This window comes from Emydura macquarii, unplaced genomic scaffold, assembly GCF_026122565.2.
Source record: "Emydura macquarii macquarii isolate MOO-44397 ecotype Brisbane River unplaced genomic scaffold, CSIRO-AGI_Emac_v2 contig_1253, whole genome shotgun sequence".
NCBI classification, from domain to species: domain Eukaryota; kingdom Metazoa; phylum Chordata; order Testudines; family Chelidae; genus Emydura; species Emydura macquarii.
Window position 1 is genome coordinate 74,151,550 of NW_027131390.1, and position 18,399 is coordinate 74,169,948.

The 18,399-nt window shown below is 39.0% G+C and overlaps 1 protein-coding gene across 3 annotated transcripts in view; it reads right to left on the reverse strand.

Annotated features, from left to right (window-relative positions):
• MAP3K20 (mitogen-activated protein kinase kinase kinase 20) overlaps positions 1-18,399 on the reverse strand; it is a 121,557-nt gene that overhangs the window by 33,701 nt on the left and 69,457 nt on the right. For 2 of the 3 annotated variants that reach the window (XM_067549229.1, XM_067549228.1), the window contains exons 9-11: positions 17,974-18,048; positions 12,918-13,024; positions 6,513-6,648 (exon numbers count right to left, since the gene is read on the reverse strand). In XM_067549229.1, the coding sequence (XP_067405330.1) occupies positions 6,513-6,648; positions 12,918-13,024; positions 17,974-18,048 (318 nt within the window). Of the gene's footprint in view, positions 1-177; positions 616-6,512; positions 6,649-12,917; positions 13,025-17,973; positions 18,049-18,399 lie in introns of those variants that run through there. The other variant, XM_067549230.1, reaches the window with a different exon arrangement.

The window sequence follows — 18,399 nt, forward strand, 5'->3', positions numbered from 1 at the left end:
AAGGTGAGCTGCAGCTATGTTTGTGGGGTTTTTAAAAACCAAAATTTCAGCAAAGCAAAAATAGGTCAACGCAATCTAAACAACAATACATCTTTTTACATACAAATTCGACTGGCCTAGAAAAATGTAGTGTTATTGTTTCTTTTACAGGGTTTAAAACAGACCAAAATGACAGGATGCTTTTTCTGAAACTTTATTGTTTTGATTTGCTAGAAATCAATTTTAGACTTAATTAGATTTCTAATTTCATTCACTAGAATCATCTGTATCATCAAAATCAACATCATGTTCATCATCATCTGACCAGTCAAATTCCCTGAAACCCACAGCCATGTCGATTTTCTTTCCCTTTCTCATAGAGGTGGTTTTAGATGAATTCTTTTTGGCTTGCATGTTTATCTGCATTCCAGAATGCAGGACAGATCCTGCTTGGTTCAGAGAGAAGATATCCCCAAAGCCCTTCATCATCAAGGTCTGCAGACTTTGGTTCATGCCAGCTACCTCCCCGTTACTTGTTGATGTGATCTGACATGACATCTCTGCACTGTTTGACTCCTCTGTTTTAGTTTCAAAGTAAGACTCCTGAGACATTCTTGCAGCAATAGGTAAGAAAAGCTATTTAAAGGAGGAAAGGACAGAGTAAAAAAGGAAAGTTAGAACCAATTCCACTCAAGGAAAGAGACACCACTAGATTAGTTAGCAATAAACAGAAAGCAAAATGATTAGCGAATCAAAACATGGAGCTCAAGTAAGAATTCATTAAAACAGACTTGGCTTAAATTTTTAAAAAATGAGAAAGCAAAATCACCACCAAAAATGTGCAAAGGACCACAGGTAGCACAGCTTTCATGTTGAAAGAAGGTTCAACTTTTGAATCCCTCATTTTGTACAATACTAAATGTCTCTAACTCAGGTGGACTTTACCACAGGAATCTAGGTACAAGCAGAACCACATCTTAATTGAGTTGCTTAATTTTAGCTTTCAGAATTGAATAATAAATCAGTTTAGGGTTAAAGAACCCAGACAAGCCCCAAAGCCCGGTGCAGAGTGAAATGTTTTTATCTAGAATGGATGCCAGAAGATACCACAGAAATAACATATATGTACAGCTCTGGATAGACTGAATTAACTTTTTGTTCACCAAATTGAAAACACAATCAAAAGGAGGGCTAATCCTGCCACTGTTAAAATCACAGACCAAACTCTTACCAATTTCAATGGACGTAGTGGCAGGTCTTTAGTCTGGACTATTAATAAATTGCTTCTGTAAACCTTTGCAATTTATTTTGTGTTATTCATTGATATCAACATGTATTTGGTGTGTTTCTGTATACCCCTGTTATGCAAGGCACTGCTGATTTAATCTCCACCTACACATAATGGCATTTTCCTGACCTAATGTATTACTACCATTTTTCAACAGAATGAAAAATGTCCTCTGGCGCTAAATCATGATTAATGTCTCTTCAAGGAGGCCAGGCTAGTAACCTCTGTGACATACCTGCTCTCCACAGTGAGCAAGAGCTCTGGTGTTTGATTCATAATTAACCTACTAAAGGACAGCATGTTATGCAGTTTCTGTACTGCTGAAATGGCCTTTATTTCCAGAGCTGTTTTCCAAACTAAGTCTGTATTGCTTTCCAGACCTCTTGCTTAACCTAATCACAACTGCTTATTCTGTTTTCTAATCAGAATTTGTTACTGGGGAAATTATTACAATGGGGGGTAACACATGGAGAACCATTAAATCATTCTCCTTAAATCACAGAACTATATCTAGGAATGATATGATGCTTCCTACTTAAGTTTTCATTTTATATGCTGCAAGAAAAAAAAAATCAGACAAGTGATCTTCTATCATAAAATCTTCCTCAGCACAAGAGAAGCAAGGGCTCTTATTTGGCAGGGGGGAGGGAGGGAAGCAGTACTTAAAAAATATCCTGAGCATAGTTTAAGGATACCCAGTTTATACTATTTCCATGGCAGATAGCGATTTCGGCAGCAATATGGGGATTTTAGGCGTATCAGGGCCTCTTGAATACTCCTTATGCATGGGAGGAGTTCATCATAAAATCCACAACGCTACAACATTGTCCTCCTTTAAGTATTTCTCTAAAGGTCAGCTCTGTCATGATGGCTACAAAAATTTGACAATGGCTAGGCAGCTGATGTGCTGTGGCTGTTGCTCCCTGTAATCACCTCCCTGTTCCTTGTGTCCTCCCATGTACTTTTTGTATCCACCTGTTGTCTCTGGTCATATACAAAGACTAAAGCCCAGATTTTTAGAGGTGTTCAGGTGTTGCTGCAATCAGCATTGCAACGCCCAACTGATTTAAAATCTGAAGTCTCACTTTCACAAAGGATTTACGCACTTACGATTTTAAATCCCACTGGGTATGTCTACACTGCAATTGAAAACCTGCAGCTGGCCCATGCTGGCCGAGTCGGGCTGCAGGGCTGTTTAACTGCAGTGTAAATGGGCTCTAAGACTAAGGTGACCAGATAGCAAGTGTGAAAAATCGAGACGGGGGTGGGAGGTAATAGGCGGCTATATAAGAAAAAGCCCCGAATATCAGGACTGTCCCTATAAAATCGGGACATCTGGTCACCCGATCTAGGACCCTGGGAGGGTGCCTTAACTCAAGCTGCAGTTAAATAGCCCTGCAGTTAAAGAACAGTTAAACAGCCCCTTAGCCAGGCCCCATGAGCCCAAGTCAGTTCGCACAGGCCAGTCTGGGTTTTAATTGCAGTGTAGACATACCCATTGACAGTCAATGGAATTAGGCTCCTAAGTGCCTAAATCCCATTTGAAAATGAGACTGAGGCGTTGCAATGTTGAGTGCAGTAATGCCGAAATACCATTAAAAATCTGGGTCTCGGAGCTCTCTGGGGGAGTGTGACAGAGTGCAGGGAGTGAACAGGTGAGCCTGCACTCTGATCACTCAGATGCTAATTAGTTCCCCAGAGGAAGTTGATTGAGATAACTATCTAATCCAGCTGGCAGGCTGGGTGGGATAAAGTTTCAGTTAGCCCATCAGCCCATGTCTGGTAAAGAGGCACAGGAAGGAAGTGCTGAGCCCAGTCACAGGGGGGCCTCAGGAAAGGGAGGCCTCAGTTCCCCTCAGGTTCCGGGGAGAGGGCCAAAGAACCGCAGAGACTGTAAATCTCCTGTGGCATGGGATTGTTGTGTTAATGGCAGAGGGAACTAAAAATAAAAGGGCGTTGTGAATACACAACCACTGGAGTCCATGCAGTTTCTGTGGAGAACAGAAGGACGCCCTGTTACCGGAAGGGCTTTAGTTATGTTATATGAGTGTTATATGAGTGTGCAGTGCCTAGCACTAAAGAGCCCTGCTTCACAGCTGGGGTTTCCAGTTGCCACCACAACAGAAATTCACAATACCTTTTTTTAAAAATGGCCATATCTAAGCGCATTGCAATCTAGGTTAATACTGAATTTGGCTCACCCCTTCACCAGTCCCTCCCAGTTTCCTTCCTCTATCACTCCCAGCTCAGGAACCCACCCAGTCCCTTCTCTGTGCCATGTCCTCCTTCAGAAGGGCATCCTGTTTTGGAACCATTCTGTGCAGCAGACATGTTTTATTCTCCACGTCAGCCCCAGATTTCTTTGTGCAGCAGTCCTTTCCAAGAAACATGGTGGCCACAGAATATTACATTCAGAGGTGCCTGCTGCACAAGACAGAGCAGAGACCACGTTCATGCAGGTGTAGGGAGAAACTCTGCAGTCAAGAGAAGAACTGCTCAGGACTGGCCCCTTAAATGTAACAACCACCTATTCAGCCTATGCCTAATGCAGCTCGATTCCCAGAACAGTTTCTCTGAGTTCGTTCCTGTGCATTAACACATGCTTTTCATTAATCTCAAACACATCTTTTTGCTTCACCTACAGTAGATTACAGCCACACAGATAAAAATCCCACATTTCACTTGGTTGAGTTTTCTCTCTTCAAGCAAACTCCACGTAGCAGGTGGGCTTTCTTTCAGACAATCTTTTGGGTGCCCACACAATAACAGACTGAGGAAAAATGACAAAAGGTTGTGTGGCCTTATGCATGGGCCAGTGATCACACCCATTCAAAATCTTTGGAGCCCAGAGATCTTTGAGGAAAGAATCTCCAACCAATGCAACCTAGGCTCCTGTGCTGCTCTCTAGGGTGCCCCACTGGCAGCACAATTCATTCATGCTGCAAGGTAATATGTAAGTTTTGCTTTATAATTGTAAAAATGCCTGCTCTGAACTCGTATGCTTATATGTTGTCTGCTTTAACGTGTAAATAGCTCTCCCATTTCTTTTTCCTAGTTAATAAATCTTTAGTTTATTATAGGATTGGTTACCTGCATTGTCTATGGTGTGAGATCTAAAGTACAAATTGATCTGGGGTAAGTGAATCGTCTCTTGGAACTGGGAACGACCTGAATATTTTGTGATTTATGGTGCAAGTGACCATTTATCACTAAGTCCACCATGCCTGGGTGGTAAGATAGACTGGAATGCCCAAGGGGACTGTCTGTGACTCCATGGTAAGACTAGTATAGTGATCCAGGAGTTCACATGTATCCCACCAGTTTGGGGTGTCTGCCCTGCTTCTCAACAGTTTGCCATGAGGTCGTGAACAACTCTAGACAGCATGCCACCCTGCTCTTCTCTGGCAGTTCTACCTGCTCATATTACTGAAGAGAGGAGGAAGCTACTCTGATTCTGTCCCTTCCTGCCACCCAAAATCATGGAGTCTTGACCACATAATGATGAAGCTCCCCCGAGCACCGAAAAGTAGAGCACCTGTTGCAGAGACCTAGCTACCCCCAAGCTCTACATCATTTCAGTTTTATTTGCTCTCCTCTATGCCTCACAGATGAGGGACGCACTGAGACGGTTGTCTGCAAAGGTCACCACTTACAAAGAAAACGCCCAGCAGTGGTGTTTTCCATATGGATAGGAATAAAAGATTTCTTTTTAGTTGTAAATTAGCACTAAACAGAAGCTATTTTGCTATGAAGAAAGCAACCCTGATAGAACAAGGCAAATTTTTGTCTCTACGCAAAAATTTGAAAACAGAGATCTTCAGCAGTACAGTAGTTCGTTAAAGATCTCAGAAAAATAAAATTCTACATTTCACACTGTCCTCAATCATTTAAATGCAGTAAGAGAGTTGGGTTAATGTTATGCAGAATGAAAGTCCATGTTAAGCATAAGAGACCTTAGCACAATGAATTCTTCCTTCAGCAATGCCAACTACAAGCGAAAAGTGGATGTGATAAGCAAGGACGGCATAAAAAAGCCTTAGGGCCTTGCCCACAAAAAGATGAGCTCATTAAAGCTGTGTCTCATGCTGTGCACTGTGTAGGAGATGGCCCATCACTCAGTTACTGGAATTTTGCTGGTATTAAAGCAAGCACACAGATACCAACCGTTACATGTTCACAGCTGGAACATGTGCACAACTTCATTCATATAAATGCCAATAAGCTGTGCCTCAAAACTAAGTTGCAAGTAAACTGCGTTGGGTGGAATCAATATTCCTATGTAAGCAGGATTTGGGTATTAGAATGCTGAACCAACAGACTCGAAACTAATTGCATAAGGGAATGGTAACTACTGCAAATTCAAGTTGGTATTTGTTTTGACTAATACTGAAAATTCAAGCAGAAATAGTCTTGTAATTTTCTTAAGCAACTATCACAACTGTAATGCTAAGTTAACTCTGTTCCAATGCAAACACTCAGGGCCTGACCACACACTCCTCTAAGGGAACATTCCTTTCAGTTAATAAAATAATGTACATTTCCTTGTACAATGATGTTAATCAGTCCTACACATTAAATACTGAAGGCTCAAATCCCCACTCCAGATTTGTGGCCTTCTATACCATGTAAATACATCAATTCTGGCTGTGTGCCTCATAGAGCAAGTTATCAAATACTAAAACAGGTACATTTCTGAAGCCTTTTCCTGCAGAGAATAAAAGTTACTACTTTTAAGGCTCCAACCTGCTTTCATTAAAGTCAACAGCAAAGTTCTTATTGTCTAATGAGAGCAGGATTGTGCTTTTATTGAATATCCAGGTTTAATATACAAAACAAAAATCTTATGAAGTATCACAATAATAAATATGAAATACGGTGCACATTTTTGTTGTTGTATCACATTGTTGTCAAGATTAGTACTAATATGGACATAGAGAGAGTGCTGCTCTCTCATTTAAGACCATATATTTTTAAGCTGAGAAATGCAATTAAATCAATGGAAAACTCTTGTTTATTTACTGATGGCACAATACGGCCCATAGTTAAGTATCTTATGTATAATGCTTTGGGTGAATTTTAAAAAGAGTATTATTTGTATTGGTTAATACAACAGACCATAACAGCCCCACAGGACCAAATGGAGAAGATAGTAGAAATCTTTTATTGGAATTTCCCTAGATTTGCTCAGACAATGCTCCAAATGTTTTTTGCAGTCAGATGAAAGATTGAATTATTGTGTACTTACAGGAGTATTGGACTGTTCTGTTAACTTCTGCTCCCATACCCTCAAACGTCTCTCTCGTTCCTTTAGCTCCTGCTCCTTAAAGCTCAGATCACGTTCTAGTTTCTTCAGCCTTTCTAAGGTTGCCTCAATTTCACATCTGCAGAGAGACAATTTGTTAAGTCTTGTCTTTTTCTGACAGATATAGATTGGTCATAATTCCCACACACGAACATTAATTAAATGTGAAAAGCTGAAAAGTACAATACTAACTCAAGCAATACATTTAATTACCATCAAATGCAAAGCTTTTCAGAGCATTAAAAACAACTGGCAATGTTTATACTAAAGGGTAAACCAGAATGCCTTACTGTTTCAAAAAAAAAAAAAAAAAAAAAAAAGTAAAATTCAATCTTTTCTTTGAATATAATGAAATAGGTGCTATCAGTGAAGGTAAATCACTTAAGAAGTGATAATAGGGCAATCACTAACATTGCTATATGTATAGGCTAACAGCCCATTTGCTTGGGGTTTATAACTTGGCCATAAATATTATTTGGACTGAAGCTTGTTATACACAGTCTCAGTACAGGACTTTCACCACCCTAGTTTCTCAAAGTTAAAACATAACAAAAACTGAATCCCCACACCAACGCTTTTTGATCACACTACTTAAAATAATAGAATATTGTGAGTCTCATAGTTTGGATTCATATCCAAACTTTCCCAGTTGGGGTGCTTGGATACAAGGATTTGGTTTGGACCCCTCTACATCAAACCAGCTTTGATTTTAAAGGGCTGTTGGTTTTCTGAGGCCCAAATCATGATATACCTTGACACTGAAACTAAAAAGAAGGACTCATAAGGGTATGAATGAGTATAGGAGATGGGAAGTTAAGGAGGAGTAGGAAAGGAGTTTTCAACACAGTTCTTGTAAAGCTGCATCTGTGAAGGGTGAATTAGATGCAAGATTGTTCCCTTCAGCATATTTTCTAATGGCTTGTCCAATCTAGCATCAAAATATCTCTGGATTGAGCATCCATCAGTCCCCTTGGAAGATCATTCAACAATCTCTGTTTCATAACATGTACACTAGTCTGTATATAGTAGAGATGGGCCAAACAAATAATTCGTTGACTTTAGCCGGGGGTTTTCTTTGTGAATAATCAAGAACAGACTTTACTTTGTACTTATTTACTTATTATTTGAAGTTATTTAACAAATGCCTCATATGAACATAGTGTGGCCTGAGATTGCTTGCAAACTGTGTACCCTGATTGCTGCCTCAAGTGTCCAATATTCATGCTGTCTGACTGTTTGGTCACATGGCATTGTGTCTGCTCTCTAAACTTCCCACAGGGAGATTTCAAGATGGCCATACGAACACTTCAGTTGCAAACACTGCTGAAAAACTATTCACAAGGTTTCCCACCTCCACTTCTTTAAAGCCAATCATGCTGTTTTTACAGTTAATTTTGTGGTCAGAACAAATATCCATCACATTTATTTTCACTCGTGATCTTAAGTAAAATTTTATCTCAGGTATGAAGGGGTCATTGATGTACTTTGTGGTCAGATAAAAAGCCTGAGGTCATGGAACCTACAAACATAAAGGGGAACTCAACCTTTGTTTAAAAAAAAGAAAGAAAAAAGAAAAAAAAGTAACCTTGAAAATATGAACTAATGCAAACGGATTAGTAGGGTTGAAAGGGTTGTTATTAATTTTTTTCCTAAAGACCATAGGTGTTTCACAATCCTTTCACCCAAGACTGGCTTTTGATGTTCCAGCAAACAACATAACCGCTGGTCCCATGATTTCCAGGAAGACCTCATATCTTGTAGGCCTTGCACAAATTGCTACAGGCAGTTCTGCAGAGGAGAAGGGTTAATATATTTTTTGACTAAAATGTCTAGCCTTTTTAAAGGACTAAGTCTACTATATATTGTGTAATTTAAAATGCTGGAAAGTGACAAGAACAAGAAAAGTGATGACATTAGTATTCTAACTTATGTTATGTATCATATATGTTATATCTACTGTGTGTACAATAGGACAATTTGAGGAAACTTGTTAGCATTGCTTTTGTTGATTTGTGTCCCAATTTTCTTGCTACTTATATGTAGTTTTATACATTTTAAAATATGTAAATTATGGTTTTCTCTTAAATAAAATTCTGCAACAGGAAAGTTCTGGTAACAATAGCTTTCCATATGTCAAAAGCATACTGTGTACTATAATTATCTCTCTTCATTAGACAGAAACGTCTCTTATAATAAAAGGTCAGTCTGCAAAAACAGCTGCATTCTGAAAAATAATTCCACTGTATATAACAAAACAGTGTAATTAAAGAGAAAGCTACCGTACATTGCCCAGTTAATGAGTCTGTTACTTCATAAATATAGCAGTTTGAAACATACATTATAAGACGTGTATCTGTAGTTCTGCAGTTTGATCCTGCTTGCTTGATTTTGTTGAACCATCTCATCCTACAGTCTCAGAGAATGTGTCTTATTATAAATGACACAGACAAAAATCGTGACTGGTATGTAATTTTTTTAGATTTGCATTTTCACTGATAGATCAAAATAAGCATTAATACTATCACATTTAAATCATGAGAATAGAGGCTTTCCAAAAAAGGGAAAGAATGTGGCTCGCATACATGAAAAATGCATATTAAATACGATCTCTATTTAACTATGAACATTTACATTACTTTTCAACCATAATAAGAGTTACCTGCAGAAAGAAGTATTAAATATGCTCTTCAAGATACGTTTTATAAGACTCTTAACCAGAAACAAGGACCTCCATTTGTAAAAATATCAGATATGAGGGAATAGGAAGTTATGGATTATGTTTAGACAATGATAAAAACAGATGTATTAGATCAAAGGTTTTTGATTTTTACCAACAGACATCACAGGAAACTTGCAAACAAAAACATATTAAAGATGGGACAAATTGTCATCTACTCATCTTTACTCTGTCTGCTCTGTACAAAATCAACTCTCCAGTTCTCTGTTTCCTGCCAGTCAGAGCCACAGTAAGTCCAAAAAATGAGTCTATGTATTCTATGGTATCATATAGCCCTTCTTGGGGTGCAATTTACTGCTGATCATCATACAAAACAGAAGAGTGCTCTGCCCCTTTAAGAGTGAAACAAACGCAAACCAACTTTCCTCAGCAATGACTGGCTTCAGCCAAATCCCAAAGGTAAGTAATAGAGCATGGCTCACCTCCTCCGGGTTTCTGCAAGAAAAGAGCCACATTTCTGTTCTTCCCTCAGCTCCAACCTTCTCTCTGACTTCTGCAGCCAGTCATCATCCAAACTAACTCTTGACAGCACTTCTGTTCTTACCTACAGCTGGCCCAATGTGCTACTTTACAAATTCCTAGGGCATGTCTACACAGGGACACTCAGGAAAGTTAATTCATCTTAACTAAATGGGTAAATTTAAAGAGCCTGAGGCTTGGTCTACACTAGGAACTTGGGTCAGTATAACTGCGTCACTCAGGGGTGTGGATTCATGAGCGACGTAGTTATACCAACCTAACTCCCGGTGTTGACAGGAGGCCTTCTCCTGTCGACATAGCTACTGTCTCTCGGGGAGGCGGATTAACTATGCCAACATGAGAAGGCCTCCATCAGCATTGGTAGCATCTTCACTAAGTGCTACAGCGGTGCTAGTGCAGCGGTATCGCTTCAGCCCTGTAACTGTAGACAAGTCCTTAGTTAAAGTGCAATAAAGCCCCTTGCGGCTGCTCTCATTCAGAATTACAGTTCGCTTTAGCTTAATACCCTGGGGCCACTTTACTTCTGAATGAGAGAGTCCACACAGGAATTTAATGCGCTTTCATTAAGGCTCTTTACATTTGTACACTTTTAGTTAATTCTCATTAACTTCCCTGAGGGTCCCCACGAAAACTTGCCCCTAGACTCAGGGCAGGCAATTGTGGCCCTTATTCTAATCAGAGGCAGGATTAACCCTTGGTTAACCTTTTTCATCTCAAGTGTTGAAAGTCTCTCCATACACCACACTAAGCTCTTTCTGTCTAACTGTGTCACATTTATCTGACTCTACTTAACTCAGAAATTATCTTTGCTGCCAAGTGATTTGTTCTTGTTCATGGATAATTCTTTTTTCCTCTCAGGCTTCCCTTATCTATAAATTTATCAATTCTTCTGAAAAATTCTAAAATTCATGTTTACCTTGACACTGTACCTCTGCTGAAATCCTTTTCCATGGCTATCACAATACTTTTCACTTACAGTGCTTTACGTTTACAGAACATCAACCAGTATTCACAATGCAACAGTTTCTGTGCACCAAAATGAAATATTTTTAGAACAGCTAAGCCATGTGGAGAAGATTCCTAATAAAGAAATAAACTTACCAAAAAATAAAAGCTTAATTTTACTGAATGTCATTTCAACATTTCTACTTTGCTGAAAAGACCAGATTTAAGTGGACATTTGTTTGGTTACTTCAAGAATCTGAGTACTTGTCCATATTCCTTACCAGATTCACTGGAGAAAATTTGATTTGGTTAACTTCTTATATGGAGCTTAACACTCAATAATACAAAAGGCAGCTACCCAGATTATAAAAAAGTAGCAATTACCAATATAGTAGCAGGGTTGATCTCTCCAAAGTTTAAAGAGATAGTGGCCAAAAGTCTGGAGACTGCCTATGGTCATGTAATAAACCCTCACTATGAGACTTATTCTTCCAACATTTTTTGCATTCTGACTGCTACCAAAAATGCAACATAGATAATACACCAGCTCAGAAATCTGCAAGAATTATGGTGTCCAGCAAACAATCTATATGCCAAAAGAATTGGTTGGATCCCTAGTTGGGAGACAATCATATTCAAAATATATACCAAGCCTGATGGAGGGAGGAGAGACAGGAGAAAAGGAAACAGATGTATTGATTTCTTATAAAAATGATGTCACAAATAGAAGCCATTCAACAACTCTGCAGTTTAAACAAACATGGAAGAATTAAACATAAGAACAACAGATTCCTTCAGCTGGTAAAGACAACCTAGCTGAATATTCAACAAAAATAATATTTTTAGATTTTTGAAGATCAACACATTAAAAATTTGTTGTGTACCAGGCACTTCAATATCAAATTGCAGATTTTCTAGTATACATGTAGTTTACATTTTATATCAGCAGATGGCGCAAAATGTTAGTGTACTGTACTCAGAACTGAAACTCAGTTACCAGATTCTCTGCTGAGTCAGTGGAGGAATAATGTCAGGTCTAAAACATGCTATTTATACTCTCATCATGTGACCTGGCTCAAACATCCCATCTTGTGCTCACTTTTTCCACACACACAATAAAATTCTCTAGTTATCAATTCCCCTTTGAAATTCACCAACAAAGTTTGGGATTGTTTTGTTTAAACCTCATGTCTATAATCTCTTCTTATTCTTCCTCTCTACACTCCAGTTTTCTCTAATGTTTTTCTTTGCTTGTTTTCAGAGCTGCAGGCACAGAATATTTGAGTATTTGTGCTCCCAGTTTACTTGGAGAGCAGCCAAAGCTTCTTAATATAGACTGCAGGAAGATCATCTGGTAACAATCCTCCGCAGATCTGCTTTCAATATTCTTGTCCAAACACTAAGAAATATCATGAAGCACCAAACTTTCACACTAAGAAAGAAGCTCTCTCTCATGTTATTCTTTGCACACACATAAAAAAATTGAAAATTGGATCAAAAAAGTGTTCCAAATAATTGAAAGGGCTCTCCACCTGGTCTCCATTTGTAAGCCTACAACTGTGTTCAGGGCATATAATTTGTTCATGCTATTTTTGTGCATTATCACAGATAATAGGGTTGGCAGAAGTGTTATCATGTGGATGCACAATTGATAACATACAGAAATGTGCACCAAGTGGTTGCACGTGCAAACATTCAGATCCCTAAAAAGCCTAAAAAGGCTTGTTTTGAAAATTTAGCCTTTTATGTCCCTTCCCTGTGTAACATGTAATTTGCACACTTTTACACACAAATATGTACAAACGTAGTAATATATAGCTTGAATCACAAACATCTTCACGTTAGAGACTGAATACACATACCTTATTTTAATATTTGGATGGCAAAACTCATATACATTTGTGATATCTAAAAAGTATAATATTAATACAGTGCTTGGCTTAAGCATAACTCCCATAACTCTTGTTCCACAACATTCTCGGAAGTCTTGAAAAAACAAGATCAAATATGTTCCAAAAATATCTACAGAAAAAGTAATTTGTATTAAGAAAGAGTTACTCTTTCTTAATACAAGTAACACTTAGTAACACTTTCTCAGCACTTAACCCTCTGGAAAGAGTCTTAATTTGCCCACATAATTTCACATGAACACCATACCATCTCATTTTGGAAGCAAAGAAACATACCTCCATTCTGCCTTGTTATGCAGGAATGAGTTACACTGGTCTGGAAGGTTGCTGTCATTGGACATGGATTCCAGAATTGAAATGATCTGCTTAAAAGATGGCCTTTTCTGAAGACAAAATAACAATAATAATCAGGGCTTTGTTGTCATATCTGACTATGTTAAAACATTAATAGGATTTCTCCTACTGCAGCTTCAAGTACAAGACTGCAAACAGCACACAGACTGGGATTCTGCCTACATAATTATCAGGTGTTTAACTCCTGGAAAATTATTCTAAACCCACATATTTAAACTGTTTACTTTCCACTGGAAAAGTCAGTATAGAAACTTGTGGAATGCACAGTTATGGGGTCCCAACCCGGTTGGATCCTCTAGATGCTACCACAATGCAAATAAATAATAATAATAATAATAAGGGATTTTAATGCTAAGAACGAATGTTTTTTGGTGCAAAGGAGGAAAATCCTACCTAATAATCCTAAATCTGGGAGAATGGCTCCTTCAAGGGATTGGTAATGCCTTTCATTACACGGCCTTGCCACTGTCAGTCACAGATAGTAACCCAATGTCATTAAGAGCTGAACCAGCCATTTGGTAGTCGGAGTGTGAGGCCTCAGTTCAATTCCTACTGGACAAGGGTCCACATCACAAAAATCGCATCTCCACAACTGGCATCCTTGTAATAGTACTCCTGGCAGAGGCCAAAGACTGAACAGATATCAAGACAATTGTGGTGATCCCTCCACTTCAGAGTTGGACACGTTGGCAAAGCAATGGGGGGAAAGCTCACAGTACCCCTATGTGTGCTGTTCATGTTCTGTGTACAACTAGAGGTTGTCATTCTAACCCTCTCTATGAAAACTAAATTCACTCATCATACAGCACAGTCATAACTTCTCTGCATTTTCTACTTTCTACAGTCACAAAGGAAGCTATAGAATAAGATAATTTTTGAAAACTGAAAAAGGCACGGTTAAATATGTTTCTTGAAAGAGCAGCGACTCCATTAGTCTGTTTGACAGACCCCAGGCAGGGTGGAGACAAAAGGTTGAAACAAAATGTAGATACATAATAAAGGGATGATGCACATTCTCTCTGCATCTCATCTGTAATTACACCATTTCTTCTACAATTACAGATGCAGCAATTAAAACGTGCATTTTAATTTGGGTGCACAAAAACAATTAGGAACAATGCTGAGGTGTCTCTCCCAGGAAGATCCAAGTGATTTCTACATTATAAAAGAGAGACAATTTCTTTATTTCAAATGTCAAACAGCATAAAAAAGTGTCAAATGTATAACAAAAAAAGAGACAAGCTCTCTTATACAGTAGTGCTGCACTATTCAATGCTAACTGGAGGCTTTTTTTGTCTGTCATTTTTTGGTCCATCTACACGATTTTCAGGCAAACGGTGCAGCAAGCAGATCTTCTCTGTGACACACAGCTTTTGCCCAGCCACTGCTGTATCTGTGCATTTGGGCACCTATTCCAGAGAGTTACCCACACTGTAACCTGAACAGTTGCATAACATGGTTGCAGGTGCATACTTGGCAGTACTTTATTTGTACCTGTTGCTCTAATTCTATAAATAGCTTCTAGTCTAGAATCCTAGCAGTTTGTTAAAATGGTTCTCTCCCGACAGTATAATCCCCATATGCATTATGGAGGTCGGGGACTAGACTATCACACAATTCCACAGTGATGATTCTATGGGTAAAGCTTGGCAGGAGATTCCTGTGCACCCACTGCTGGACAGGCTTTGTGCTTTGAGTCCCAGAAGAGTACAATCATTTCTACTCTTGGGTGGTGCTGCTTCAGGAGGCCAGGAGCTTATTTTTCAATTTAAGTTTTATTCTTTTCATTTATTTAGTTGATGCTGACCCAATTCCAATGGGATGCACAAGGTCAGAGCTGCAGCCACCTGCTCTTTTTTGGGTTTATGAGTAGCAATGCATGGTAAATGCATTTCCATAATGGCTATGGCTTTCCCCCTAAAGTTTCATCTCTGTTTGTCCGAAATGTGGGATATGCAACTGGGACAGCTCGCAGACATGTTGCAAACCTCAGACCTCATTAATGTATTTATGCAGCACTATTAACCCCTATACAATCACTTAGCAGGAGTATAGTGTGTGTCCTTGCTAAATTAGTTCTATTTTCCGTTTTTCAGGAGCAGATGAAGAGAGAACAGCTCCTTGTTACATAATCAATAAAATATTGAAATTAATGCAAGTTTCATTTCCAGAATGTTTGTTCATGTTCTGCTTGGTATGTTTTTCTGGGGGTACAGGGGAAGTATTGGGCAGGGCTGAGACCAGCCAACTACTTCTTACACTGCTCTCAGACCTGCCTAGAACAGTGGCAGGGAAGATAACGGTTGAGAGAGAACAGAGCTGTCACTGAAGGGCAGGTCAGAGCACAGAGTGATTGAGTGAGTTGTATTAAGCAATATAGTCTTAATACAGTGCCTGTGGTTCATGCACACACCACCACCAAATTGGCAAGCAGTGAACCATGACAGCCAGAGGAGTTATCGGAACTTCGTTCCAAGTCTACATTCACAACAGTACTGGCAATGCTAATGCATGTGTACACCAACTATTTTACAGGCATTGTAGGTGCCTGAATCAGCCTTGGCAACAGCTTTTTACTTGAGGATAGATGGGATTTTGTCTAGAGCTGAAAGCAGGCAACAGGTCTACACTAATTTTTTTTTTAAAGGGGAAAGGTACCTTTTCATTTAATAAAAACACCATAAGTATGGATTGGCTAAGATTTGGAAAAGTGATTAGTGACTTGGGATGCCCCGCTCGAGATAAATTCTTTTCAGTGGATGGGAGCTCAGCACTTTCTAAAAATGAGGCTCCTTAAAGAGGTCTCAAGTTGGACACCGAAAATCACTGGTCACTTTTGAAAATCTTGGCCCTTATATCTCGATGCCTCATGGAAAACCTTTATAAAAAAACTCCAGTTACAAAGACTTCTGGCTAATATTTTCATTGCTTCCCTTCACTCAATGTTTATTATTTGGTTAGTTTGTATAAAACAGCACCTTTGATTCTATTACTCTAACTGTTCCTACTGCCTCCCCTAGTTCCCAAGCCTCAGATTGTAATCATATTACTAATACTTTATGATGTCACATACAGATCAGGTGGGGGATAAGCTGTAGGAATGTATGAAACTGTAAGAAATACAAGATCCTGTTTTAAGATAAACATCTCTAGTAAATAAAGAGATCAATCGTGAGAAATTTTGTTTAAGCAACCAACTAATATCCTAGAAAAATAGGTTGTCTAGTAGAGATGGGGACACTTGAAAGTGGTTGTCTAATTGCCTACTGGAGGTGCTCTTTAATAATCATTACTTAGCACATAAACAGTCTTTTTCATGTCAAAAGCACTTTGCTAAAGTTACTTTAACTTACCGAGTTTACCATATAAAATAAAGTTCCTCTATGCATGCTTTATTCATAGTGATTTAAAAGCAATCAGATAGATAATTTTCTTCAAATACAAAGAAATTCTATAAAATGGAAAGCAAACCCTAAAAACTGACAGACTAATCACAGGTGACGGAGACATTGCATATTGCAGGAGTATAGGATTACAGCAGTCTATAACAAGGATTGCATTATATACTCCCGTTGACGAGATTATTTTAACAACAAGCAAAGTGGTCACCAACATTTCCAAAGAACTCTTTATAACTAGGGGCCAGACCATCACTCTTAGGGCCCTATGCAGAGAGTTCCACCATGTGCAGCACTCTCCTCTTTTACAAAAGAAGGGGTCAATTGCCTTCCCAGCACCGTCACTGGAGATCTGTGGCTAAGAAAACGGTCATTATGCTCCAGCAATTTGCAGAAAAGGCAGCATGAGGCTGATTAACTTTTTCTTAAAGCTGTCTATGAACTAAGGGCCTCATTTCATGGGGAAACTGGAGGGGGCTAGGGAGTCTGCAGTAAAGAGGTACAACATCTCCATTTGGAAGGCACCATGCTCTTGGTGCATCTCAAGGATTTTGAGGGTTTGAGGGACAGAACCCTCCATTCATTCAGTGAGAGAACATGCCTTGCCCTCCACAGAACAATCTGGGGAAATACTCTACAAGGAAAGTTTTGCTCTCCTGTCTCCTTCTCAAGGTTCTTTCCAAGAAACAAGGCAATCTATCTTTAAAGTAGGTAATTCATCCAGGAACAAATCCCAATCCCATTGAAGCAGTGACAAAACTCCCACGGACTTCAATGGGGCCAGAATTCTGTCCCTGCCAAACTGAGTAAAGCAATATCATTTTCTTTCCTTAACTATCTTCACAGGAGAACAAAGCGGAGGCTATTATGAACTGGTTTCCAGCTATACCCACAAGTCTCTTTCCAATTAATTTGCTGTACAACAAAACAGGGCAGTGGACTGAACTTAAATGGACATCTCCCATCATCTATATGAGCCTTTACTTAGTAAATACTCCCTTTAATTACTCCCTTAGTTACCCCTGGTGGGCCAGTCAAACAGGTGCACGTTTACCAGCCTGATATAACATCTCTTCTTGAAGTTGTCTTTTATTCTATTTTCATGTTAGGGCTTGGTTTTGCCATCCTTCTCCACATTGTGCAGGAGGTTACATTGCAAGTGCTCCTAATATGCTTAGTGTGTCAGAATCAGGCCTTTCACTGTGATATTATATGTGCAACTGCTTTGGGACATCTGTGAAGAAATCATTTTATGAAGAAAATTAATTTTATAGGTAAGAAATAAACTATTTTTCATTAAGTTACAGAAAAAATGTATACGTTCTTCCCTCCTACCCTATGCACAGCTGTCTCATTCAGTAACCCAATGGTGACTTCCCTAAACAGGTCTGGCTGTAGAAGGCAAGAGAGGCACCTAGCCACACCAAAAAGCTCTAACTAGCAGGTCTAGCAGGGAACCCGTGACTCAGTTTGTGGCAGAAGAAACAGCCCTGCTATGCCCTACGAAATAAGATTCACAAACTAATATGATGAAGATGAAAAGAAAATACATATAACGTAAACACAATGAATGAAATTACCTTTGAATCAGCTTCCCAACACTGATGCATCAGTTCTGCAAAGCTTCTGGGACAGCTGCTTGGAATGGTTAATCTCTGCAATGGAGAGAGGATTCACCAGGTAAACGAAAGCGAAGAGCATTTTATTTTTCTTAATGGTTTAGTCATAACACTTTCTGCAAGATGTTTGATGTTTCAAGTAAAAAGATTAGGCAATTTTTCAAACTAACCATTAACAGAATAAAGGCCAATATGATAAAACTCCATAATTGAGACTGAATGTACAAAATCCAAAAGGCAACATCTTTGACAGGTACAGTTAATAGACCCATAAGGGATGAGTGGAGCAAATATACAAACAGCACAGGTCAAAAAACTAACAAGAGCCAAACAGGTAAAATGAGGCAAGGCCAAGCGAAGTCTGACAAATTAATATTAAATGTTTGG